Source organism: Pleurodeles waltl, chromosome 9 (assembly GCF_031143425.1).
Source record: "Pleurodeles waltl isolate 20211129_DDA chromosome 9, aPleWal1.hap1.20221129, whole genome shotgun sequence".
NCBI lineage: Eukaryota > Metazoa > Chordata > Amphibia > Caudata > Salamandridae > Pleurodeles > Pleurodeles waltl.
In genome coordinates, this window is record NC_090448.1 from 537,783,869 (window position 1) to 537,811,662 (window position 27,794).

Here is a 27,794-nt window from a genome sequence, read left to right on the forward strand (position 1 = left end):
CGACGTAGTGATCCTCGACAGAGCCATGAACTGGATCACCTCCTTTCTCACCGGCAGAACACAGAGTCCGCCTCCCTCCATTTCGATCCAAAGCCACCAAAATCATCTGCGGCGTACCCCAGGGATCGTCCCTCAGCCTGAACCTCTTTAACGTTACATGGCGCCACTCGCAAACATTGCCCGATTTCGCAACCTCAACACTGTCTCAAACGCAGATGACACCCAGCTGATCCTTTCACTCACCACGGACCCCGCTACCGCCAAAACCAACCTCCATGAAGGAATGAAGGTCATCGCCAAAAGGATGAACAATAGCTGCCTGAAACTGAAATCTGATAAAAACTGAGGTCCTCCTCCTCAGCTCCACCCCCTCCGCATGGGATGACTCCTGGTGGCCTGCCACACTGGGAACCGCACCAACACCCACTGACCATGCGCAAGCAACCTGGGATTCATCCTGGACTCATTGCTATCACTGACCCAACAAGTCAACGCCGTCTCTTCCTCCTGCTTCAACACCCTTTAGCATACTTCAGAAGATCTACAAATGGATCCCCACTGAAACCAGAAGGACGGTCACCCAAATCCTCGTAAGCAGCAAACTGGACTACGGCAATGCCCAATACGTAGGAACCACGGCCAAGCTCCAGGAAAGACAGCAACGCATACAGATCACCTCCACTCTCCTCATCCTGGACATCCCCCACCACAGCCACATCACAGCCCACCTGGGAGACCTGCACTGGCTCCCAGTCAACAAGAGAATTACATTCAAACTCCTCACCCATGCTCACAAGGCACTTCACACCACCGGACCAGAATACCTCCACACACAGCTCTCCTTCTACACCCCGACCCGACTGCTTCGCTCCGCTGACTTTGCCCTCACCACCGTCCCACGCATCCACAGAACGACTGCAGGCAGTAGATCGTTCTCCCTCCTCGCCGCCAGGATGTGGAACACTCTTCCCACCCACCTACGACCGACTCAGGACCTACTTACTTTCAGGAGACACCTCAAGACTTGGCTGTTTGATCAGTAGCAGCCACCCCCCCTCCCTCCCTCCATCAGTGCCTTAAAACCCTCAAGGGTGAGTAGTGCACTCTACAAATGCCTTGATTGATTGAAACCTGTTGTCCTTGACCCCAAACAATATATCCTGGGCATCGGGCTATAGGATTTCCACACCCCTGATTACTAGGCAAGTATAAGCAATCGCCCAAGACTCAAATAGTCAACTAACATCTACTGGAAAATGGATTCTACATTACTTAAAGTGCAATTTCAGAAAATGTACTGGGAGATATAGTGATCCTGAATTCTTCAAAAAATTACACTTAAAACTGTTAGTAACTTAGGAAAGATATGGCACAAGGTTAAACAGTATCTAAAGATTCCCTCCTTTGGCTCACACATTCCTTTATTGAAAAACCCAGAATTGCCAAGAATCTCTAAAGATTATTACTTCCACAAATGGCTTGAAGTAGTGGTTATTAAATTAAGGATTTAGTTGATGACTACATCCTGAAGTCCTTCTCGGAATTACAGAAAAAATTCAATTTGCATCACAATGAGTTTTCAAATATTTAAAGATCAAACCATTTCTTTAGGAGATTAAAACTAATCTTATTCTCACCTTGCATCAGCACAACTTTTCTGAAACTGTTATTTGGTGAGAAGACCCCAGCTATCACAGATTTATATGCAAATTTGGCAAAACAATGCATTATGAATACACGCAATAGGAACAATAAAACTATTACACCCACTAGACTACAGTAGCCATGTCACTTTACAAATTTTATATTACACCGGCCAAACTTGCCAAATTTCACAATCAAATTAAATCTTACCCAAATACTCCTGAACATCAGTCATTGCAGTACACTGTTTTGCCAATAGCCCAAACTGGAAAGAATTCTTGACCATTTCTCAAAAACGAACAAATTCAATTGAGACATGTTAAAGTAGATCCCAGCAGTATTCTACGTCACATCATTACAAACATTTGGGTTTTCTATGTTTTATTGACCGCCCAACTACTTATAGCAAAAAAAAAAAAATGTAATCTAGCACATACTCTTAACAAGTGGTAGAGCGAGGTAAACATAATGTGAAATTGAGCACCAAACAGTAAATATAGTAGAGACTCCTGGGATATTTAATCAATGAGGGAATACACTGACTACCTATCTCAATATCAAATTTATCAACACCCTTTCTATGCGATGAAATAATGGAAAAGAAACCTTACTTTTCATATTGTATTAAGTCTCCTATATAGCCTATTGTTGGATGCATGAACCAAAGAATAGACACATTCTTCCTTTTCACTGTTTTGTACTCTGCTGCAAGAAATATGAAATACAACACCCCACAGTTAACTCTTGCCCCAGGCCCACAACTACCATTTTACCATTTAGTCTTCTCTTGCTTCAATATGGTAAGTAACTGTGTTGGGGGAGTACTTTCAAAGCAAAGTATGAGGTATACAATATATTTGGTGAAAAACAAACTGTTGTAAATTAACAAAATGGCAGGTACATTTACTCTGGTCTCACAATTCAGTCACATTAAACTACCACACTTTGCAAAATATTACACTCCTTAATTACAGAAAGAAGTGATAAATACCTTGCACCTAGATTCTACATGTGACAAGCCATTTCCGAAAAGCATTCCAGGGTGTGGCACAGGTGGGGCTCCAGTATTTCAAGGAGGCCCTCTTTACGCCCAAAGCTAAGGAATATGTGTAAGATATAGGAGACATGCGGCCCTTTATCACATTCTGCGGGGGGCATCATGCTGGGTTACACCAGTGAAACAGTTAGGTTAAATGCAAAGAAATATCAACTGCTTGTTAACAACAATGGGCTAAACTGGCCTACAAATCCTTCTAGGAACATTGATAAACCAACCAGGATTGTTTACAGCTAACTTGATGGATCTGAAATACGACACTAATCTATAGTGAATATCACTCTAAAATATATACAGTGATGTATTAAAGCTGGAGGGGAGGTCGGGTGACAAATATTTAAATATAAAGAGGTAAATGATCGGATTAAGGGTGACTGAATAGCATGAATTGCAGTAGGGTACAGACTGCGACAACAAATTCTGTAGGTTCAAGACAACCTTTATCTTTTCCTTCTTATACATTCTTTGGCGAGGGATAGTGTGTCATCAGTTAGATATAGGATTCTAACCTTCCTCTAGTTTTGGTGAAATAATGAGGAAAAGGGACACCTTCCAAGGGCTCTCTTTCTGTTTAAATGAAAATATGCTAATAGCGTGAACAAATGTCCAACTAGCCAGAGGCCCCACTTATCTTTCATGAAATAGTTATAATTTTGTTTATTCAGTTGATCTGGGATAGTAATAGAAATTCAGCATTATTTGAGTTTGTTAATCCCCTTATTGTTTTTCACTTGATGTAAAGCAAATAAAGCTGAAACATTTGATTGGAAAATACAATTATATTTTAATAGAGTACTTTATCCTTTCCAAATAATGACCTTGGTTCTGATTATCTGCACCATTTATGTGGGTGTTGCTGCCTGAGGAGTTTAATACTACAAAAGCTAAGTGAGAATGAGTGAATGTAATTTTAAATGAAAGCCAACCTGCTACAACAACGTTGAGGTATATCTTATTAGAGAAACAGGCTGTGCATTTTGAATAGCTGATTTCTTACAATGTCTATTTCCATCAAAATCCATCCAGAATGTAGCAGTTGTACCCGAAGCAGGTGCTGCTATTGTGCTATGAACAGCAGAAGGCTAGTTGTCACTGGAATCCGACTGAAATGAGGGAGCATTATAAACACAAACCCAAAAAAAAAAGAACAGATGGAATGTGTGAATTAGTGAGTCTCCTCTGGCCTTGTTCAGGACGTATAGCACTTTAGGTCTATGTATGCAAAGCAGTATACATTAAGCCAATTTCTGTGTATTTAGGTTACCAAAGAAAATACATATTTAATCCTGGTGGTTTTAATCACACACCCCCAACACAGTTAAGAGGGGAAACTATTAAACTTGATTATACTGTTGGGGTACCTTGCGGTTTATTTTTTGATGAGTCAAGGCTACGCTAACAATAAACTGTTTGACGGACATACGTTTGGCCTGCCCTGCTGCAAGATTATGTGCTGCTGCACCGAGCCAATTACTCTAATGAAAACGATCATGCCTCTGTCTAAATAGGAGCCCTTGTGGCTAAACCTGGAGTCTGAGTAAGGACATGACTAGCAAAATGCTTACATGGCATCAAGGAGGGGAATTTGTGATAACACAGCACATCTTTTAGGAATGGTGACTAATTGTCTCATAGAAAGAGATGGGCTCCCTAAAATATAGCTGAAACTGGTCTGTCCTGGGCCTTTTTTGAGTTTAGATCCAGAGCCTCCTTAAATTAATATATTGTGAAAGATTCAGTCAGAAACTCCCTTTGAAAACTCCTGCTCCCAGAGAGCAAATTTTCACCAAATAACAAGATCATCACACCCAGTTCTCCCTCTCCATGGCCACCTCTAGACCCAAACTAAATTCTCTTGACTGCATGTCAGCAGTCACTTGTAGGATGAAGATGGCTGCCTGAAGCTCAACTCAGTCACAATGGAGGGATGCAGGTAGTACTGCTCGGGCACATCATCACTCTGGTTCTTGGCCAGGTGGCCATCGGAATTAAGAGTCGCATCCCCCTCTGTCAAATCAAGCTAGAAACCTAGGGATCATGATTGAAAACCAAATCTCGATGTTCAGGCAGGTCAAATTGGGATATTTCTCCTTCCACACCCTCAAACTTCTCAGGAAAAGTTTTAGATAGCTTCCGCTCAACACCCATCCAACCATCACCCAAGCCATTATTATCAGCAAGCTCAACTACGGTAATGTACTTCGCATCAGAATTGCCGTACAACATTCCATGAGACTCCAAGTCGTCCAGCATGCACCAGTCAGATTCATACTCAACCTCCCATCCCGCACCTTCAATTCCTCACACCTCAAAGGCCTCCACTGGATCCCCATTCTGAAACACACCCTTTCCAAACTACTCAGACACACACAAAACACTGCACAACCAAGGACCCACCTGCCTGGACAGCCGCATCAGCTTCCACATCCCCAACAGACATCTTCCCTCTGCCAGCCTACTGCCTGCCTGTGTCCCTTGTATTCGAAGTACCAGATCTTGCAGTCACTCTTTTTTGTACCCTGCTTCTAAAATCCAGACTGACCTCACCTTGCACATTAGAGCTGCCAAAGCAATCCTAGAATCCAGAAGAAAATGAAAACCTGGCTCTTTTAAGCCAGGGTAGCGCTCCCTTCTCCAGGGGTCAAGATAGTTGCTCAGGTGACATACATGGACCACAAATACACATAACATCAATGCTCGGGTTTCCATTTCTCTCCATTTATTTTTTGTACATGCTGCCGCTATTTTTTCCCCAATGTTTTAACCCACTTGTGAGATTACGTGGTTATCGGCGTTTACACGTTTTGAAGCCCATAATGCTTGGGAAAGGCTGCGTGTTCTGTCCTGTATTTAAAAAAAAACATTAATCCTCTAAAGTAGATAAAAAATTCAGAAGAAGAATGATTGTAGATCTCTACAGCATGGCCGGGTCTAGGGTTTGTAGGGCCACGGGCAGAACAGGGACATGCGAGGCCCCTCCAGGATGTGACATCACCGGAAGTGACATCACAGGAGGGTTATCAATTGAACTTTAGTTTTCTGGAATTTTTGAAGCAGCTTTGCATGAAATTACTTACCAAGTGCAGGTCTCACTAAAATGGTTGAAAATATAAATAAGCCTAATAAAATAAGTACATACATTTTAAAGCTCTATGGCTTGTAAATACAATACAACAAAACCGGATGAAAAAAGCTAGGCCTCTCAAAAACTGATATGACTACAACAATTGTCACTACGTTTTTCCAGATTAGGGCATGATTAATATTTCAAGTCTGATTGTCCCCAAACTATCAAATGGGAATGCAAGTGACTCCCCTGTCCTCCCACTATGCTAGTAAAGTTCAAGATAAGGCATTTGGTTTTCAGAAGGCTTAGGGGATCAACACAAACAGATAAATGCCAAATCGTCTGAGGGATCTGCAAGATCTGCAGCAAACAACAAAGGCACAGATTCCAAAAGGTAAGAAGATGAGACAGCACAATTGGCATACGCAGGTGGAGTGGCTACTATATTGGCATGCCGAAGCACCAAAGGCAATACCACACCTGTATACCGAGCGCATAAAACGCAGCAATTATTCTCAAACATTTGTAGAAGATGCAAAGAGATGAGCTAACTTAAAGCAATACAGAACAGAATGCTAAAAGTGGAAGAGTTTGTGGCCAGGGAGAAAAACTGCAAAGGTATACTGGGAACTAGCCACTAAAGACATACATTAAAGCAACAAAACAAAAAAGGCTTACTATTGTAGACTCTTTGCACTTTACGGCTATATGGAAAGAAAATGTAGCAACCTGGAAAAGGTAGGTCGGGGGAGGTGTGGCTTGTCTTGCAAAAAATGCTAAAGTAATACTAGAGACTTGCAGTTTAAAACCAATGGAGGCACATTTCTCTAATATCTGAGAAGACACTGGCCAAATTGCAAAGGGACCACAGAACCACGCCACTCAATTCATATTTAGCCTAAGAAGTAATAACCAAACTGTGCCTGCCCTCAGGAAAATCCTTTGGATCTTGGGTAAACAGATAATGAAATGCAAGGCCATTCCAATCATTCACAAGTCACTCTAGTCCCTCCCCAGATATATAATCAAACACTTTTGGTTTTCAAACCTCCAATCCAAGATCTGCCTCCCTGAACCTAATGGCTACCTGCTTGCATAGGCTCATTGTTTGGCAAATCACTCCATGTGCATTGATGTACTCTATGGAATGCCATCTCACTTATCAGCACTCTCCTCCCCTGCATCGCCTATTTCCTGTACATCCCCTCTTCACTCCTCACCTCGGGAGGCCAATACTAACTGTGCTCCTGAAAAGCAGCCATTTCCCCAGGCCTCGCTGTCACTACCCGAGGCTTGAGATTATTTGTTATGGGACTAGGCACTCATCGTACTGTGCTTCCCCAGGCCAGCTCATTGTCATTCTGCACATTAGAATGAGCCAGCTGGCTTTGCAAATAGTCAGACTGACTCTGTGCACCCCAACCTTAAGGATGCAGCACCCTTTTGCTTTATGCACCAGCAGCCAAGCCAGCCCAAGCAAGGATCCCAGTTTATCCTCAGTAAGAAAAAAAATAATTTCACCAAGTGACCCGGCCATAGACCGGTCAGTTAATTGTAGATTCTCTGCCTTTCATACCCGAATCAAGCCTCTTTCTTGGGATTCGCAGCACTTAAGTTTTGCAGGCTGGACTACTGTCCGTTATTACTTTGTACTCACAGAGGCATCTTTGTTGGGTATTAGAGGACCATCAGTCACAGAACACATTTTTTCATGTTTCATTCCATAACCACTTGCCCTAAATGAATCAGTCCCTTTTAAAGACATAGCAAGGCTGGGTGGATAAAGTGCTAATTGGGCATGATTATTTTGACATACTATATTTGAGTTACAATACCTTTATCATTTCCTGGAGTAAGCTTTAAGTACTTGCTATTGCTGCCTTTGAAAAGACACGTTTCTAAAGGAAATAACGTTTACCTAAATTAAATGAAATAGTTCTGAAACTGCAGTTGTAAACAATGATATCCTCCACAGATGCTGTCAATTAATCACATGTTGCCTCAACCAAAAGAAAAGGTCCCACAATATACTTGTGTTTTTCCTTTTACAGAAAAATATTGGGGCACATAGAGAAAAAATGTAAAAAAGATATCAGAAGATGTGGAGAACGTTTTGAGCCTACTGAAGGTTTTTTGGGGAGAGAAACAACCACAGCTTTTTTTGTTTTTACATTTGTAAGAACTTATAACGAGGCAAGCAAGATACTGCAAAGCCAGTTCAGTGCAGGAGCTCTGATCTCCATTCTGGACATGTCCAAGAAAGGGTCCCATTAGGAGTGAAATTTAATAGAAATGTCAAGAGGAGTAAGAGTACACAACGGACTCACTGAAGATGGTTCAAGATGTTAACCCCTTGCAAAGAATGGCACATGCATCGCAAAACTAAGACTTTTTTTTGCATTTTTTACATGGAAAATGAAGAGACAGAAAATTGCAAACTTCAGAAGAAAGCTCAACTGACTTAGCAGAACACACTGGTTCAACATGTTTACCTCCTCTCCAGCCTCTTATGTTTTTTTGCTGTTTTTGCCCATGTAAATCAAACTCCCCCGTCCATGCTCTATTTCACGTCATCTCTTTCCCAACCTATTGCTTACGCTTGCTCCTTCAGGCCCATGAAATATCCACTTCATCCTTGCATTATCTCCTCTTCATTCCTATCTCCCCAAGCATCTTACCTTCTCTTTGTGACTCTACCACTCTTACTTCCATGTTGTTATGTGCATTTGTAAAGCGCACTTTCACCCACAAGGGTATCCTGGTGCTGAGCAGGCGAGTATCCCTAGATGGTTGTATGACAACCACGCATGCCTTAACAACGCAGTAGAAACTACGACTGAGTCTTTACCAGACATGCCTTTACCATGCATGCCTTCACAACGAATTTCATTGTAAAAGTATGCTTGATAATGGAATGAGCATTAATGGCATGCATGGTTGTGTCATACAACCACCCGCCATGAGCCCTAAAACCCTGCCCCTTTGAGAATGAAAACTACCCTGACCTGTCAGTCACCAGATCCTCGGGGTCTGCGCACGTTCCCAACACATCCACCACTGAACAGCTCCAAGACTAATAGATAAATCACAGAGGCTAAGAGACTTCAAGGGGGGGAAGAGGGGATTAGGATGGGAAACAGCTGGGAAGGAGACCTGTAGTAAGAAAAAGGTTAGAACACACAATATGAAAATTATATCTCCTGAAATCAATACTAGACTATGATTCTAAGCATAGTCATTCTGAAAACATGAACAATCTAAGAATTAAGTTTAAAATGACTAAGTTTCAAGATGGCCGGATACCTGTAAGGGAATCAAGATGGATTAAATGAAAACTTTCTTATTCAAGTACTTTCCTTTACATGAGAATCAGAAAAAACTTTCTGACTAAATTTTAAACCAGTCTTATAAATCCTTTTTTGAGAATGCATACTAGGACCATACAATATTGCATCTAGACACTCTGATCTTCTGTGTACTCTTAAAATGTTTCAACACAAATTGCGCATATTGTAGAATTATATATATATATATATATATATATATATATATATATATATATATATACACACACACATATATATATATATATATCATTGTCACCTCCTGCTCCGTAAGGGGCCACAGACCCTGCAGGGCGGCCTGGGATACTGGGGCGAAGCATCCCACAGAAAATATCTCCCAAACACGAAAAGCCCAGGCACCAGTCCATGTTAAAATCCAAGCATTTAATAGCAATTCTGAGCAGCAAGACAAAAAATCCTGACGCGTTCCGGCAACAGCATGCCTTGTTCACAGGTAAGTAAGAGCAGGTGTGAGTGAGCCAGTGCTTTTTGAATACACAGTCATGTGACTTCAATAGCCAAACTCCAACTCCCATAATGCACAATTCCATAAAATAACTTCCTGAACTGGAGCGCTTAATTTCCATATAGCTGCAATAGCGTCACAGGCACTTCAGTTCACCATACAAATGTTCTTGTGTGCATTAGGTATCCATTACTTGATAGTCCACTTGCTTTTACAGTTGCTGCCCAGCATGATAACAGCTATACAAGGAATACATGAAAAGTAAGAGGAGAGGCACACTGTCTCCCTCCTATCCCTATATAAAGTAAACACCATAAAAGGATTGTGCACCATGAATAACAATATGGATTCAGGAAAAACAAGTCACATAACCTGTCAACTCGAATATTACATGATAAATATCTTAGAATAGTGGCATACAATAAACAACATGAATTAAACTCGAGGAGAGAATCATGCGTCTTGCCGATTCGAGTATCACCATGTAAAAAGCCAAGAAATGGTAGTACGCAATGAATATCAAAGTCAAATCATCATTAAACGAATCGCGCGTCTTGCCGATTCGTAAACCACAATGTAAATGCCAAGAAATAACAGCTCACAATGAATAACAAGATCAAAGTACAATGAAACGAATCGCGCATCTTTTGCCGATTCTTAAGCCACCATGTAAATGTCAAGAAATGGTAGCGTGCAATGAATAACAAGATTAAATTATCATGAAACGAATCACGCGTCTTGCCGATTCGCAAGTCACCCTGCAAATGTCACAAACACTCAAGCGCATATTTCACATGCGCAAAGTACTCTGTCAAATCATAAAAGAATTAGGCCCAAGAACATGAGAGTTCTCGATAACGGCATCGGGAAGCCAGCCCAACCACGTCTTACCGCCCAGAACAAGGATCTCCAAATGAAGAATGAAAGTCAGATGTCTGGAAGATCAAATAGGCCACCGGGACAGGAGCTCAGGAAGTAGCTGCTGCTCTGCACCGGGACCTCTGAATAGTGAGCACTTGGAGCTGGGATGGCTCCTTTTTATAGAGTCTTGGCCCAACCCACAACCACACCCAGGCATGTTGCAGGGAAAGTCTCTAGAAGGCCCTGGAAAGGGACCACACCCTAACACTCTCTGAAAGCCTGCAGCAATACATTGCAAATGAACAGCATTTGTAAGCACATTAAAAATAAGTCTCAGGATTGAACTCTGCAATGCAAAAGGTTAAACAACAACATATCAGCACAATGCATAAATTACGTTGTTTTGAGAGTGCTGGGTTTTTGCATTCTAGTCGCCAATAGGCGCGCACTGCCCTGGTGTTGACATGACCTTCCCCCAACCTGCCCGTAGCCCTAAAAACACATACCCCTAAAGACTTCCCCCTAAACCTGGACCCAGCCCCACTTAGCTCACCACATGTTCAACTACTACACAACAGCTTACCACTTCTCCCCGCCCTGAGCCCTAAAACCCTGTGCCCTGTAAAAAATAAAATAAAAAAAACCCCGACCACTTACCCACTCTGAACCCTAAATCTCCCACCCCTAAAACAACCCCACAACTCAATAAAACGTCCCCCAAACTCAGCCCCAGCCTGACCTCCCCCACCAAAGAAACTAACTCAACCCCTCCCCGAGCCTAAAACCGCCCTGACCCCTAAAAACTACCCTCCACAACCTGGCCCCTGCCCCACTTACCTCTTAGGTTGCTTCCTCTTCCTTCTCCTGACAGCTATATGGCCCTCTCTGCCTGAATCACACATCTATGGTTGGTTAATTGAATATCTAGGTTTTCAGCTACTTCTAGATTTCAAGAAGAGAGGAGAAGGCTCTCATGTGGAGTAGGAGGCCGTTCCATGCTTTAGGAGCAATGTAAGAGAATGCCCATTCTCCTCATCTTTTCTCTGTGTATGTGCGGGATGTGTGCAAATAGAAGTTTTGCAAAGTGGAGGCGTCTGGGTGGTTGGTGGAAGGTGATGGGACTGTTCCGATAGATAGGACCTCAGTTGTGTAGTGCCCTTAATGCGTGTCTGAGGAGTTTAAATTGAGCGCTTTTGTGCATCAGGAACCAGTGGAGTTCCCACTGGTGGGGTGTGATGTGTGATCTTTGTGGGAGGTTGACAAGGAGCCTGGCTGTTGAATTCTGGTTGGTTTGTAGTCTTCTAGTGAGTTGCTTGGTGATCCCTCAACAGAGGGTGTTCCCCAAGATCAACTAGGGTGTGAGTGACAAGTTTTTCTAATGTTGCTTGAGAGCCACATGAAGATTTTCCTCAGCATCTTCAGGGTGAAGAAGCAGGATGAAGTGATGCTGTTGGCTTGGGCATGTCATATCAAGTTTGCCGTTGAGTATTATTTCGCAGTTCCTGGCATAGACTCTGGGTGTGGGTCAGAGTTCAACCGGTCACCAGATGGAGTCCCATGATGAAGTGTACTTGTCATGATTCCCTCCATCCTCAACACCTTTCCTCTCGTAGTCTGACCCAGCCACTCACCTTCTGTTGCCTCAACTTTTTTTTGCTAGTTCTGCCCTCTCTTGATCAACTTCTCTCTTTTCCCTCCCTGCTATCTAAGCAGGGAGGGAAAAGGTCCACAATGTCCTCTTAGAGACTCAAGCCCAAAATAAGCCAATCTTTCAAAGGAGATGATGTGACCTAGTGGTTCCAGCTGACCACCACTGATCATGGGGAGCAAGGCTTGGATTCGGGCCTTGGATCAGCATTCTGGAAACACAGGCAAATCTCATGCTGGAAAAAAATGAACGCAGTCTGTGTCTGTTGTGAAGTGCTCGTCCATGGCCAACAGTGGTGCTATGTAAAACTGCCAAAAATACAATGTGGACCCATCCTGTCAGCCAAACATTAAGCTTTAGTGTCATAAAGGGATACTCTTGTAGTGGCTGATTGTAGAGTGAGAATCTTGAAAATCTAAGATCAATCCCAGCTTCCCTGCTTCATCAAATTGTGTAATCCTAGGCAACTGAATTATTTCACTAGCATACACTTGACTTAGTATCTCACAACAGAGCACTTTGAAGTAATTGCAACCTGGGTGTGCACTGTGCAGTTGCCTCATGCGTTTGATGTAATAGACTATAATTTTGCTCTATTATGAGTCTATCTCACATATATGGTGCACATGAACCCTGACAAGCTTCTTAGTCAAAGCCAAATGAATTATGCAATTTGGTTGTTGCTGCATATTCCATAATATTAGGGATTTGCTGCATTTGCCTCATGAGCCATCTTCTGGATCATCTGCAGTTCTAAAGAAAAAAAATGCTTCTAGCTCAAATGGATCAACCATTACTAAAAACACCAGCAGCAACATTTGTTGCTGCCAAATGGAAAGCCCTTTGCAAAGGTTGACTGGTCATCTTTCTATCGTGTATAGCTTTTTTTATGGGTCAGACTGGTACTAATGAGATGAAACCTTTATCCATATAGTAATGACGTGTTAAAATGAAAAAATATTGAAGTAACACTATCGACACGTGCAGTATTTTGCCACATACTTAGCCTTTTCTTGCTGCACACGTTAATAAATCTTGACCGCTGATTTGATCCTTTCCGGTAACATAATTCTAGTGGCTCTCCTCTTAGTTCATTAATACCTTTAGCACGAGTGTGGGGACAGAAATATTTTGCATTTCATGTTTAGAAACTCTCACTTTTAATAAATACATCTCAACTGAGGCATATAATCCAATGTACGCTTCTGTGTTACAGAAATATGCTTTTTTAAATTTTGAGGACGTCTCATTTTTCTCCAACCTAGGTGAGTAATGCCCATTGGTGATTGGACAGGACTCTTTCTCTTGTTTTGAGCCCTGCAAGGCACCCTGCTTTTCATTAACACGCAGGGCTCTTTTTACACCTAAAGGCACTTAAAGCACCCATCTAATCGGTTATCATGCAGATGCAACAATTAGATTTCTGAAGCCCTTTCAGCCCATGGCTGTAAGGGGGGGGGTTGCTCCCTTGAGTCTTTCAGCTCTGCGTTTCTGCTGCTCCCTGGGCCTTCTAACACTCTTTATAATAATGGTGCTCTGATGGGGCCCCCTGGTTGTGAGCAGACGTGGGGCCCTGGGCAGCTGCCGAAACTGCCTATGCCAAGCGCAGACCCTGCTCCTCAGCACCATGAACCATGCAATAATGTTTGGTAGTGTAAAACCATTAGGCATTATACATACATCGCTGCACGAAATATTTTTGCCTGGGCTATTGTAAAATGTGCCAAGTTTGTGAACAAAGCAAATAGCGAAATCAGCTGTATATTCCATATGATGTTTTGCCTACTTCACATAGAGACGATGTTTGTAAAACAAAAACAAAAAAATAGTCTTCGTGACTCGTGACTTCGTGACTCAAATTAAGCCACCATTTTTTGCCACGAAACGAGTGCAATCTCATGTTGCTTTCAACTGCAGAGACTAGCTGACCCACACTGATCTGATTTTTAGATTGAGCGTAATATTCGACGTGTTGTATACTTTTTAAGTATACTTATAATGTTGGTTCCAGTGAAATCATTTGTTGGTCTACTGTCATTCAAAAATCCTTGTGGGAGCCTCACAAAGTACTGTATAATTACGCTATGTCCTGTTTATCTCTTCTGAAGGGGACTTTTTCTTTCAGTATTGGCCTGTTTGTCTTACACTGTGGGTGTATAATCAGCCCCTCCTCCCCACCAGCTCCGTCTGCAAACAAAATGAACAGGAGTGGGGGGGATTTTCCAGGGACAGCTTGCTATTGCTCTTTCACTTTTTTTAAGCATGACTCTGTTTTTTGTGCCTAGTTTATAATGGTCACTGTAAAACAGGAGTCCCGTGTTTTTTCTTTAATCTGGAATCGCTTGAGGTGAGGACTCAAAGGTTTGTGGTTTAACGAGCTCCGCTGTAAAAGGGCTAGAATTCTAGTTCTTATCTCCTTACATTTGCTGTGCATTCAAAGGAAGGTCTGTTTCTTGTTCTAAAATGTTCCCAAAATAAGTAGTGAGAGCATACTTCAGTGTGTATGTGAAGTGAATTACCAGAAATTTAACAAGAGAGTCCCTTGTTGTGGCAGTCCTTGTGCGCGAAAGCAAAGGAATGCTGTGTAAACAGATTGGCCTCTCAGGGAGCGGCGCGCCGAGCCGACTCACCGCACCGAGGCCAGGTATGTGCAGCCTAGAGGTGGGAAACAGCCCACTGGAGCAGGCACCTCGCGCCAGGCACGCAGGAAACATTCCACCAGCGCTATTGTCTCTGAGCAAACAGTCATAAATAACCCCATTCTGGCACGCACCCATCCCCGTGCAGTTGGACAATGAAAACGTTCTCAGTGAAAGCTGAAGGGGCACGGCAAAGGAGGCTTCTCTCACTTGCTTTCATTGTGTTTAATTTGGCAGCAACCCACAAGCAGTTTTTTTCTTCACCTGCCCACTAAGGAAAGTGGAACATACGCCACTGGCAAATAAATACACGGAACCCCATTAGTAAAAGCACCCCTTTCATGTGCGCTTTCTATGTTCCTCGATGGGTTTCATGGCCCTGTGTTTTATAGTTAGTGTTCCTTAAAAGGCTAGACCTTTTTACTAGGACAAATATTTTGCAACCCACTGCACAATGGATACATATAAGAATGGGGGAGTAATCTCCCACGAAGAAGTGCCCTGAATTTTTTTTCAGGAAAAGCTTGTAGTAACTGTGCCATAGTGGTCAACTCATCCAACACTCACAGTTGTCTACAGGCAGTGCTTCAAGTGAGCCTGGCCCTACCAGGTCTTGGAACGCCAGTAATTAAAAACTGACTTTCAAATAGATTCCTATTTGGCCCTATATGTATGTCCTTAAGGTTATGGGCAAAAACAGTAATCCATGTCAGCAATGGAGTCCCTGTTTAATTTTAACATATTTGAGTTAATTTTCTATTCCCCAAATATTGTTTGCTTTTTCCAGATGCTGGGTTTCTGTTTTTAATGCAACATATAACTCTTGTATAGTGCTTGCTGTGAATTAAGCCGCTTGGTGCACTGAAGTTGTTGGTGAGTGTTCTGGATGGAGCACAATTTAATGCACTGAGGCAGTGCGAGTTCACCACAGTACCTGTCAACAAATTGGTTGTAGAGGTGGTGGGGAGACTACATACACATCCAATCCTTGGCCTCTCTGCAGGGTACACAGAGTGAGTGTCAGTTATGTGCAAATTGTAATTGTGGCAAAGTGTTTGGAGGGGATCCATAGCTGTCAAAATATGGACACCCTCATGGGAAAAGAAACAGCAGTGCTCTTTAAGTACCATTTAATTCACAGACCCATATTTTCAGAATGGAAACATTTTCAATTCTAATCATTCACAAATAAATTGTTGCTCATTTATTTGATACTGCTAACAAGCACTGGAAAAAACAATAGGTCTGGGTTATATTAAGCATAGGTCAGCTGTTGTGCTATATGCCTTGATAGAAGCACGAAAAATCCACAGCAAGGGACCCAAATACTGTTCAGGTGGTAGGGTGTGTAAAGCACACAATGTCATTACATGTTTTAAGCCATGCATTTAGTTACATAGGCCAGGCCTCTTGGAAACGATTCCCATTTACGCTTGTTTGCCATGCCCCATATAAAGACCTCTTACCTTTTTCATCCTACTTAAAGCGGAAGTCAGATAAATTGCTCTGCTGACAACCTGCATTCTACATAAAACAAAATGTGAATTTATATCCCAAATCAGGCCAAGGCATTATATAATAGTTATATTCCTGCCCCTTTTAACACCTTAAAGCGAATGAATGGGAAAGCTTCAGAATTGTTCTGCCTTTGCAAATGTTAATAGCCTTCTTTCCTTGGGGTGGCGGGGTATGGGGGGGGGGGGCGCAAAATAATAATATAAATAAATAATGGCAACATTTTCATTTTTTACCCCAGGTACAGGAAGAAGGTAAATGGAAGCACTTTAGTTATATGTAGGGCTTAGTTATATGTAGGGCCACTTGAATTATGCAGCAGAGAGGACCAAATTATGCAGCAGGGTTCACCAATTTATGTGGCAAGAAAAGTCTAGTTATGAATTTACAATGCTAATAGCTCTAACTCAAGCAAATGCGAGACCTATTGCATTGCAAATGCTTGGTATTCCTGTGCATTCCGGTATGTGAGCTTTTGCCGTCCTACCCTCCGGACCACGAGTACCTGTATGCAAAAGAGAAACAAAGAATTGAGCCCAGTGCTTTAAATGGGCCGGTACTCTCTGGTACAGAGTACCGGCACTTTTTTATTTTGAGAGGGAGAGTACCGGCATATCTCAAGAAAAACGTAATACTTTTAATTGAAGAGAACCGGCACTTCTCAGAAACAAGCAGGTACTCTGGTACAGAGTACCTGCACTTCTATTTTTCCATTTAAAGCACTGCCTGAGCCCATACGGTGACGACCTCACTTCAGGACACTTTTTCCCCAAGCTTTACCATCATGTGTTTTCCTAAAGACTGCAAAACCCAGAATGCCCGAGATTGTCAAGGTGCGGGTAGTAGTTCCATTATGCACGCGTTAGAAACCATAATTTGAAATTGTAGTCTACACCTCTGATTCAGATGACCTTCATTTCACGAAATCTGAGACACGTAGTAAAAAGATTAGACGCCTTCTTGATTTGCTGTTATTTGGATAATCTGCCGAGCCCTAAAGCGCGCACACTTATTAAGCACATCATAATCTTTTACCCGGGCCTACTTGTACCTATTGTGGTAACCGTGGTGCTGACGAAGAAGAGCGACGACGCCAGGTCCCACTGCACACCGCCCGAGACATTGCGCAGTACCGACACCCCCATACTGCGAGCCTCCAGCACCTGCGCCAGGAAAGCCTCCAGCTCGGCTTCAGACACACAGACATGGTCGGTGAGGAAGACCAAACGAGCGGCGCTTAGGGCTCTGCGCACGTCGTCCTCGCAGGGCTGCTCCAGCAGCGAGAAAACCCATGCGCCAAACGTCAGAAACAAGCCATAGGTGACCAGGACCAAGAAATAAAGGAGGCCTGGTTTGGGAACCATGGCTCTGCCCGTAACACAATCCTCTGCACACCGGGCTAGTAAAAAAAAAAAACTGCCACGCCCAGGGCGCCATTTTTTCAAAGATGAGTAATGGGTAGGAGTCTAGTGCTGTAATAAACTTTAGAAGGATCAGTCAGAGCTTTACTATTTAACAGTCGTGTTTGTAACTCAGCGCAATGAGTTAGGGCTCGCTTTTAGACAATGTAGCAATTTAAAGGCCTTTATCTCTTATCCGAGCCAGGCAAATTAAAGTGTCCGTCCTCCTGAGGCCAGTATCTTGAGCGTAGTTGTGTAACCCACAAATCCGTCCTTTATAGCAGCTCGAAATAACAAGTGCTGAAGTAAGTGCTATATAAAATATTTTTTATGATTACATTACTGGATGTACCCAGGCCTTGTATGCTTCTCGGAAACACCAGCTGATAGTAAAGGCCCCAGATCCCCTTATATTCAGTCTCCTAGTCGGAGGTGCATGGTGAGTGGGAATGTATACGATCCATGGTTTACTTCTGTAGGAGAAAGGCAAGATTCATAATTAACAGAGGAAGGTGATACAATAATCCTAACCTCCACAACCTGAGAAACACTTCTTACTGCCTGGCAATTGCATTACTGCAAGTTTGTCCTATGCGTTGATTAATTACTGATTGAGAGCAGGGGCATAGAAGACAATACATTTCTGGGGGGACAGCGACAGCCTTGGAGACTTCTCAATTCTATGTCAGGACCGGAAGCTTCGGATTATGCTTTTCTCTGTCCTTACTGCAAAACTCAGCAGCCAATGAAATATAACAAAACAAAAGAACTACATTTCCCATAAACACAGTAGTTTTAGTCCACCAATCACCAGTAACCTGTTCATATAACTGTCCCTCGCAGCATAGTCCTTCCTCTTTCTTTGCTGCTGCAGCCAAGAAATAAGTTTATTTATTTCCTTCTATGCGCTTCATTACTAGTGTTTACTTTATTTTTCTGCCAGCACAACGTGGAGCGGGAGCAGGCTCTGAACGCGCCGCAGTGCTCATTCTGCGCGACGCGCCCTCTCCCTTCTTTGGATTTACATTAATTGAAGGCTCGGCTTTGCCGGGGGACGCGCTCGCGTTTAGCTTAGGAGTCGTTCCAACTTTTGCGCGTGCAGGCACACTCCTCGTTCCTTCCGATCTCAAGAGAACGGGGTGTGTGCTGCACGCCGGAGCCGGAGAGAAGGCTATTTTTAGCTTGTTCTCTCGGCCAACCAAATTTATAGAGCCCTAGAACGCCCGACGGGGCGATTTGCACGTAAACAGCTTGGCTGAGGGGTTAAGCAGGATTTCCCTCCACACCTGATATATTGTTGTGCTAATAATAATTTAAACAATTATAAAATTGGGTTTAAGTCAATGAAATATTGACCTTTTTTCCTGCTGGGAAAGACAATTCCCCCGTGATCTCCTCCATCTTCCTCTGTGAACATGGCGTACTACGCCAGAGAGGATGATTTCTATCAGGACCAACCTGATTTTACTGATGAACACATGGAGGAAAGACTGGTGGAAGCCCTGGGATATCATGTCCAGGACTCCGTAAATCAGGCTCTTATTAATGCGCTAAAGCCCATTGCTTAGCCCTTAAGACAATTTGGGCAGCCCAAACTGAGGGGTCGCCCTCTATTAGAAGCTGGTTCGCAACCCGACCAACTACCTGATCTGGCTTTGTCCCAGGGAGCCTTAAAATTACCTTTATCGTCAGCTGACATACTAGCGAATATGGCCACCTCAGTGATGCAAGATCACAGCTATGATGTCTATTCCTCCTTAGACACATCAGAAGGTAATAGAGAATCCTCGGCTAGGCCGGACGACCTCTCTTCCTCTACGCAGTCCTCAGCCTCAGATCAGGATCAAGAAGACCCCAAACCATCAGGAAAGCACAAACGCAAATCTCATAACATGCAAGAGCGTTGTTCCTCCTATTGCAACCTTCCCTTAGATCCAGAAAATATAATACACCCCAGGTCCACTGAATGGCTTCCATGTGAGGAAGTGGCGCAATATGTTCAAGATCATATCCGTAAAGGGTTTGACCGAGAAGTTAGAAACACCCTACGTTCGGAATGCCCACGCCCCTCGCTCCAGGGCAAGGTAACAGAGACTCCAGACCTTGATCCAAACATGGCGAGTTTTATGTGAAAATTCTCAAAAGATCCGAAGAAGGGTCTGGATCGTGCCTGGAAGAATTGTCAGGACAGGCTTCTTGATATCTCTGGCCCCATCACAAAAATCCTTGAGTTGGCTGTCCAGGCCAAAGAGTCAGAATTGTCTCTTGACCCTCAGACAATTTTAGAGTGGGCTCAACGAGCAATCTGTCTACTAGGAAATTCGAACTGCGCCATGTCTACGGAGCGCAGACGCTCCTTTCTCATGAGAATTGACCCGAAACTGGCAGATTTAGCCCCCAACGATGCAGGCCCAGCAGCGAATGGCCTTCTTTTTGGTGACAAAGTCGTGAAAGACCTGGGGAAATATGTTGCCACCTTTTCCGCTTTGGATAAAGCTCAATCCTCCATGAGGAAAATGTTTAATAGAGGCCTTTTTGCCAGGGCCGGACGCTTCAGAGGCCGAGCGCCGGGCCGTGGCTTCAGTCAGGCCTCAGGCAGGTACAACCAACAAGGATACTACTCCAGGTCGGGTTTCTATCCCTCCCGAGCCCGCAGAGGCTGCGGTTACCGCAACAGAGGCGACGCCAACTCCGTCGAAGGGCCCTCTACAGGTGAGAATTATTCCCTTTTCAGAAGTTTTCTTGGGAGGGAGATTGAAAGATCACTTAAGAGCCTGGGAACGGATATCTCAAGATCCGTGGATTCTTCAGACTGTTCAAGGTTACAAGATAGAGTTTTATGCACCGCCGCATCAGACAAATTTTCCCCGTCCCCTTGTTATTTCCCAAACAGACGGTCATTTCATAGACGTCGAGATTGCCCGTTTACTCCAGAAACGCGCCATTTGCCGTTCAGAGCCACACCCAAGTGGGTTTGTAAGTTCGATCTTCCTGGTTCAGAAAAAAGGAGGTGGCTCTCGGTTAGTCCTCAACCTGAAGGAGTTCAATTCCTGGGTGGTCTATCGACATTTCAAAATGGAAGGCATCCACTTCTTAAGAGACCTTCTGTTAGAGGGGGATTTCCTGGTTCGATTAGACCTAAAAGACGCTTATCTTTCAGTTCCCATCTTCGAGCCTCACAGACGATTCCTCCAATTCAGTTGGCGGGAGACTTGGTACGAGTTCTCCGTCCTTCCCTTCGGTCTTTCTTCCGCCCTGTGGTGTTTCACCAAACTGTTAAGGCCAGTGGTCCAACTACTCAGAGAAAGGGGCGTTCATCTCATTATCTATTTAGACGATATTCTGATCATGGCTCAGTCAGAAGAGTCAGTCCTCCTTCACCTGGCATGGACAGTACAACTCTTGCAAGATTTTTGATTTCTCATCAACGTAGACAAATCGGTCTTAATCCCGTCAATGGTTGTAGAATTCTTAGGGTTTCAGGTAGACTCCGTCAAAGCTCAGTTGTTTTTACCTCTTGCGAAGAGGAAAACTATCAAGAAGGAATTGAGGAGAGCCCTTGCCTCTCAGACTATATCATTGAAGACCCTAGCACGCCTAGTGGGTCTTTTAGCTTCCTCAATTCAGGCAATCTTCCCAGGGCCTCTCCATTATCGAGCCCTTCAGCGTCTGAAGATTCTTCACCTTCGCAAGGGCCTTTCGTATGCAGAGCAGATTATTCTGACGGACGAGGCCAGGTCAAAAATCAATTGGTGGCCAGAACACATGGATGCCTGGAACGGCAGAGCAATCTTCGCTTCGAATCCAGAGATGATTATAGAATCAGATGCCAGCCGGCGGGGCTGGGGAGCCCGCTGCGGCTCTGTTCAAACGGAGGGTCGGTGGTCCCAGGACGAACTAACCCTTCACATCAATTGCCTGGGACTATTAGCGGGAGCTTTTGCTATTCGATCCCTGTCTCCCCAGCAGGGGAAATGTTGTATTCTACTCAGGATGGACAACATTTCAGCAGTTCAATACATCAACCGTCTGGGTGGGACCAGGTCCCGGGTACTAGTAGAGATTGCGAAGGAGTTTTGGCAATTTTGTCTTCTCCATCACATATCGGTGAAGGCGGAATACATTCCGGGCCGAGCCAATCTCATTGCGGACTGGAATTCTCGATTCCTCAGAGATGGCAGCGATTGGAGGCTGTATCCTCTGGTATTCAACAAGTTGAACTCTCTTTGGGGTCCTTGTGTCATGGATCTCTTTGCCTCCAGACTCAACACTCAACTGACATGTTTTTTCAGTTGGAGACCGGACCAGTTGGCAGCCGAGACGGATGCATTTTTCCAGTCTTGGAAGTCGGGGATGCTTTATGCGTTTCCCCCATTCATCATGATTCAGAGAGTACTCTCTCAGGCGCGGAGACAGAGGGCGGAATTGATTTTAGTGACGCCCATCTGGAAGTCTTAGCCTTGGTTCCCTTTGGCAATGTTAATGTCTTAGGCTCCCCCTGTGGCGATTCCCCAGGACCCTCGACTATTGTTAGATCCGGTGGGATCTCCCCATCCAATGATATGGAGGGAACAATTAAACCTTATGGCGTGCAGAATTTCCGGAGACGCTGGCAAGTGCCAGGAGTTTCGGACAACGCAATGTTCTTCTTGTCGCAATCTTGGGCTCCTTCCACTCACAAACAATATCAATCCGCCCGGAAAAGATGGTTGGATTGGTGCAATCAATGAGTTATTGATCCCGTGGGGTCTTCCATTTTTATGATCGTCAATTTTCTTTCAGAATTAGCGATGCAAGGCCTAGCTTATAGAACTATTAACAATTTCAGATTGGCAATTTCAGCGGGGCATCCCCATATAGAAGGTAAACCGATTGGGGAACACCCGTTAGTGTGTAAGCTGTTGCGGGGGATTCGCTTGGTGACCCCTCCTCAGTCCAGGTATGTCTGATGTGCGAGCTCTGGATTTAGCAGGTAGAGTATTTACTCCTTCTGGGGTCTCGTTTACTATTTCTAATCGTACTAAGACCTGGTCTATAAGTGTTGCATACCCAGCTTTCCCTCACCATCAAAAGCTATGTATTGTAAAATGTCTAAAAACTTATGAGGAACGTACTAGAGAAGTACACCAATATTTTCAGAGTCAGTTGTTGATTTCCTTACAAAAACCCTTTGGTCCTGTTTCAGCAGCGACGTTAGCACGTTGGGTCCGTTGGATCCTGCAAGAAGCTGGGATTTATATTTTTGCAATTTGGGGCACATTCTGTCAGAGGAGCAATGGCATCTAAGTCATTCTCGTATGGTTCTCGTTTGGAGGACATTATGAGAGCGGCTGATTGGTCATCGGACTCTACATTTAAGGTATTTTATCATAAACCAATTGTAGATGTGGTGTCAGATGTTGTGAATCAGCTTTGAACTAGCATAATCCAAAGCCTCCGGTCCTGACATAGAATAAAACATTTTCTAGCTATTGTGTCAAGAATTTTCAATTCTATTAAGGACACGGAGGCGAGGATTATCCCTCCCATGGTTAAAATATCTGTTATATTTCTTATCTGGAAAATAGAAGTTTATTGTACTACTTTAACTTTACAAATGTAACATTCCCACCCTAATGATGTAGACGAAAGACTAAAATTCCATGAATATTATTATGGCTTGTTCCTTTTTCCTAGGTCCGGAAATCAAGGGTGTCTGATCAAGTCTGGATCTTCCTTTTGGTTCAGTTGAAGTTCTAGTAGCCCGAGTGGTGATGCTTCCCCATCAAGACGCGGTGTCAACCCAGGAGTGACGTTGGATACAGGTTCAAGAGTGTCCAGTTCGGTTTCAAGTAATCTTATGGTTTATTGTAAAGAAAGAGGAAGGACTATGCTGTGAGGGACAGTTATATGGACAGGTTACTGGTGATTGGTGGACTAGAACTACTGTGTTTATGTGAAATGTAGTTCTTTTGTTTTGTTAAATTTCATTGGCTGCTGAGTTTTTCAGTAAAGAGAGAGAAAAGCATAATCCTCGCCTCCTTGTCCTTAATAGAATTGAAAATTCTTGACGCAATAGCTAGAATTTTTTTTATTGACCCTATACAAATCACCCATTGTTTGCGAAATGCAGGCTCCGATAAATGTACACAATCATAGAGTTTGGACGTCAAATAGGGAGAAAAGAAGGCATGTTGGCAGTTTGAAAGTATGTTTTATTGTTATTTACATTCACAAAGTATTTAGACCAAATGTGAAAAAAGCATGTTGATTACCCTTGTATCTTCATGCAGCAAGCGAATAAAGGAAGGAGGGAGAAAAGAAAGAACATACCTTTTGTGCCCGCACTGATCATGCCTCTTACCTCATGCAAATTGAAACCGCATTAGAGATATCAAAAGCGATCAGGTACAAAAATTGTGAAGTGTGCTCTGAAACCGTAGTTCTAATAACACTTCTGCTCCTCTGTGCGATCTTGGGCAGATCAGATCCACATCAGTCAAAACTGGGAGCATTTACAGTGAAGAAGCTCTTGGTGTTACAAACTATTTAATACATGGGATTCTGAGATCCCTGTATAAACAGCAGTCATTAATTTCTATATGACCGGCAACTTCTGATGCATCAAGTCACTGATTTTAAAGAAAAGACGTCAGAACTCGACTATTATAAGGTTATTACAGTCCAGTTTTGACTTGCTTTCTGCCAGGGCCAGCAGCCAAGATGAGAGGCAGGTCAGGACATGGAACATAATTAAAGCAGCTGTTTAAAGCAACAAATGGAACGTTGCTTTTTTTTCTTCTGCTCTATTTTAATAGCTTAAAATGACAGAAGCTACACACTAAGGCGGCGATTCCCAACCTTTTGAATCCTGAGGGCCTCGATTGAATCACTATTGGAAGCCGGGGCCCCCCAAGCAAATTGTATAATTTACATTTCAAATACAAACAAAGAAGGGCTGATATGTCGGGAGAAAAGTTGGTCCTGTGTACGGTACTCCCATCATAATACCAAAAAAACAAAATTACACAGTTCCAGCCAATAGACTAGTACAAATGTATACAGTAAGTAATAGAGTCTATGAGTCTGCTCTTATTAGAACAAGAGCCCTCACTCAACAAATGGTGACATGCTTCATCATCGGGCTTTTGAACCCCGTCAGGCCGGCACTGCAATGCCTGACGGGCCCCTCTTGGGGGCTGTCTGCCGGAGATCTTTTGAGTGTAAAGAATGCCGGTAGCTGAGTGCTAGTATGTGGGATTGGTATGTGAAAATAAAAATCGCTAGAGGTCTGGATATATCATATTTAATCAACCCAGACCCCTGTCATGATTAAAAAGAGTGTGGGTAAGGATTAGAAGTAATGTCTAGTTCACCCTCAGAAACGAAAAAAAAACTGTCAGTCCCTGAATTGGGGGAATGTGGAGAGTTAGAGTACAGAACTAACTATACTTCTATCATCGGGGTCAACATGTTTCTCGCAAAAAATGTCTGTTAAGATCGGTGCGATTCGTCAGGACCAAAAAACGTACCTAATCCACATGTTATAACCCAATACGGGATTTCTTCGTACCACAAAAACCCTCCTTGTATTAAAGGATGGGCCCCATCGGGATAGCGATAAGCATCAGTGGTCCAGGCTTGTATAGTCAACCCGCTCGTGTGGCCACCGGGTGGATAACCTACCCCTGCTCCGCGTCCCTACTAGACTATTGGCTGGAACAGTGTACTTTTAGTTTTTTTGGTAATTTACATTCCAAACATTAAAACAGTAATTTGCAATAAAATACACAAGCAAGTTCACACCAAACAAATACTCGAATTACTAAAGATCAAATTATTCTATATTGAAAAAATATCCAAGAATCAAAAAATATTAATGGGAAGGTTGGCGCTGCATCGTAGGTGACTAACTTTTCTATGTTTGGTCTTATTTAGGAAAGTTGAATTAGATTCTACATTTCGCAAGCGATTTCTGTTTTTATTTTTTAGGTATGAAATATCTGAAAAGGCTTTTTCACATAAATATGTGGTGGGGAAAGGAAGTAAACCATCAGGGCCTCGCATCTCTCCAAAGCCTCGCGGTCACGTATAATTAATTTGTTTAATAGCACCTCTCATACCAGTGTAAGGTGTTGGAGCACATAAAATACTGTTCTTTGCATGATACACATTCTTTTCAGCAGGCATATTAACCATCTGCACTACCTTAGATGAGTCAAAACTGCCACTAGTCAAAACCCCTACCTCTTTCCCACAGGTACATTAATCACCAGAGTTATCTTGATGCCTTTATTTTTGCCCAAAAGCACCTGGTGACTGCTAAGAAAAGGGGGTGGAGAGGCAAGGGGATGAAAAAAAAAAAAAAAAACACTTAGGTGGTCATTACAACCCTGGCGGATGGCATTAAAGCGACCGACAGTAAGACCGCCAACAGGCCGGCGGTAAAAAAACTGGAATTACGACCGTGGCGGAAACTGCCAACAAAGACAGACACTTTAACACTCCGAATGCCACGGCAGTACAAACAAACAGCTTGGCGGTCATCGCCCACAGACAAGCGGAGGACAAAGTACCGCCCACAGTATCACAACCTACCAATCCGCCACTTTTTCCGGGGCGGATTCACTGCGGACAAAAACACGGCAGAAACAGGACATCGAAGGGAAACCGCTCACCTCTACACACCCCACGAGGAACCAGGACCCCTTGGAACCAGAGCTGCAGATCCTGCCAGCCCTTATCTTCTTGCTCCTCTACCAGGAGCACGAACGCCGGCGGCAAAGACCACGTTGAGTACTGCACCTACGACACAGGGGAGGGAAAAAACAGGGACACACACACGCAACACGCAACACGCAACACCCCCACCCCCACCCTCACCCACGACAACACACACACCAATACATCATGAGACATTACAGTTACACCCTCGACCCCCTGGAAGAATGCAAAGACCAAAGAAAATGAGTGTAACCATTGTAATATATTAAAATGCAGTAATCAAAAATATACATATATACACTATAAACAAAATATACACCAAGAATAGTAGTCCAGGTTGTGCTCCATTTAAGTCCGTGGAACACTGGGCCCACACAAGATCCCCGACCATGACGGAGAGAACACTGCAGAGGCATTAGATAGCAATAAAACAGGCACCTCAGGGGGAGGGAAAGGGGGGGGGCACCTCAGCCGGTTGAGTGCACAACGCCAAATCCACGAGGGGGCCACATGCCCACTGTTCAATCCTGGGGAGTGCAAAGCCACAGTCTCTCAAGTCTCTACAGTGGGTGGTTTGCCCACTGCTTTATCCTGGGGAGTGCAAAACCACAGTCTCTCAAGTCTCTACAGTGGGTGGGCTGCCCACTGTTCAATCCTGGGGAGTGCAAAGCCACAGTCTCTCAAGTCTCTACAGTGGGTGGTTTGCCCACTGCTTTATCCTGGAGAGTGCAAAGCCACAGTCTCTCAAGTCTCTACAGTGGGTGGGTTGCCCACTGTTCAATCCTGGGGAGTGCAAAGCCACAGTCTCTCAAGTGGATGACAGTCTCCACTGGTTCTGGAGGGGGCTTGGTGCCCAGAGTGCTTCATCCTGCCAAGGACTGAGGTAGTGGATGTATCTCTCCACTGGTTCTGGAGGGGGCTTGGTGCCCGGAGTTCTTCATCCTGCCAAGGACTGAGGTAGTGGATGTAAATCTCCACTGGTTCTGGAGGGGACTAGGTGCCCAGACTGCTTCATCCTGCCAAGGACTGAGGTAGTGGATGTATCTCTCCACTGGTTCTGGAGGGGGCTTGGTGCCCAGAGTGCTTCATCCTGCCAAGGACTGAGGTAGTCGATGTATCTCTCCACTGGTTCTGGATGGGGCTTGGTGCCCAGAGTGCTTCATCCTGCCAAGGACTGAGGTAGTGGATGTATCTCTCTACTGGTTCTGGAGGGGGCTTGGTGCCCAGAGTGCTTCATCCTGCCCGTGACGGACTCAGTAGCGTCAGTGCCCTTGGCGCTCATGGGCCAGCGGTGCATGTGGCGGCGGTGCCCTGTTCAGCGGTGCTCGTGGCGGCGGTGCCCTGTTCAGCGGTGCTTGTAGTGGCGGTGACCTGTTCAGCGTGCTTGTGGCGGCGGTGCCCTGTTTAGCGGTGCTTGTGGCGGCGGTGACCTGTTCAGCGGTGCTTGTTG

The 27,794-nt window shown here is 44.0% G+C and overlaps 1 protein-coding gene across 1 annotated transcript in view; it reads right to left on the bottom strand.

Moving 5' to 3' along the window:
* Positions 1-17,621, bottom strand: part of LOC138259608 (potassium channel subfamily K member 1-like) — a 190,282-nt gene extending 172,661 nt beyond the window's left edge. The window contains exon 1 of the mRNA XM_069207444.1: positions 17,293-17,621. Within this exon, the coding sequence (XP_069063545.1) occupies positions 17,293-17,605 (313 nt within the window). The 5' untranslated portion in view covers positions 17,606-17,621. The remainder of the gene's footprint in view (positions 1-17,292) is intronic.
* Positions 17,622-27,794: the final 10,173 nt, after the last annotated feature.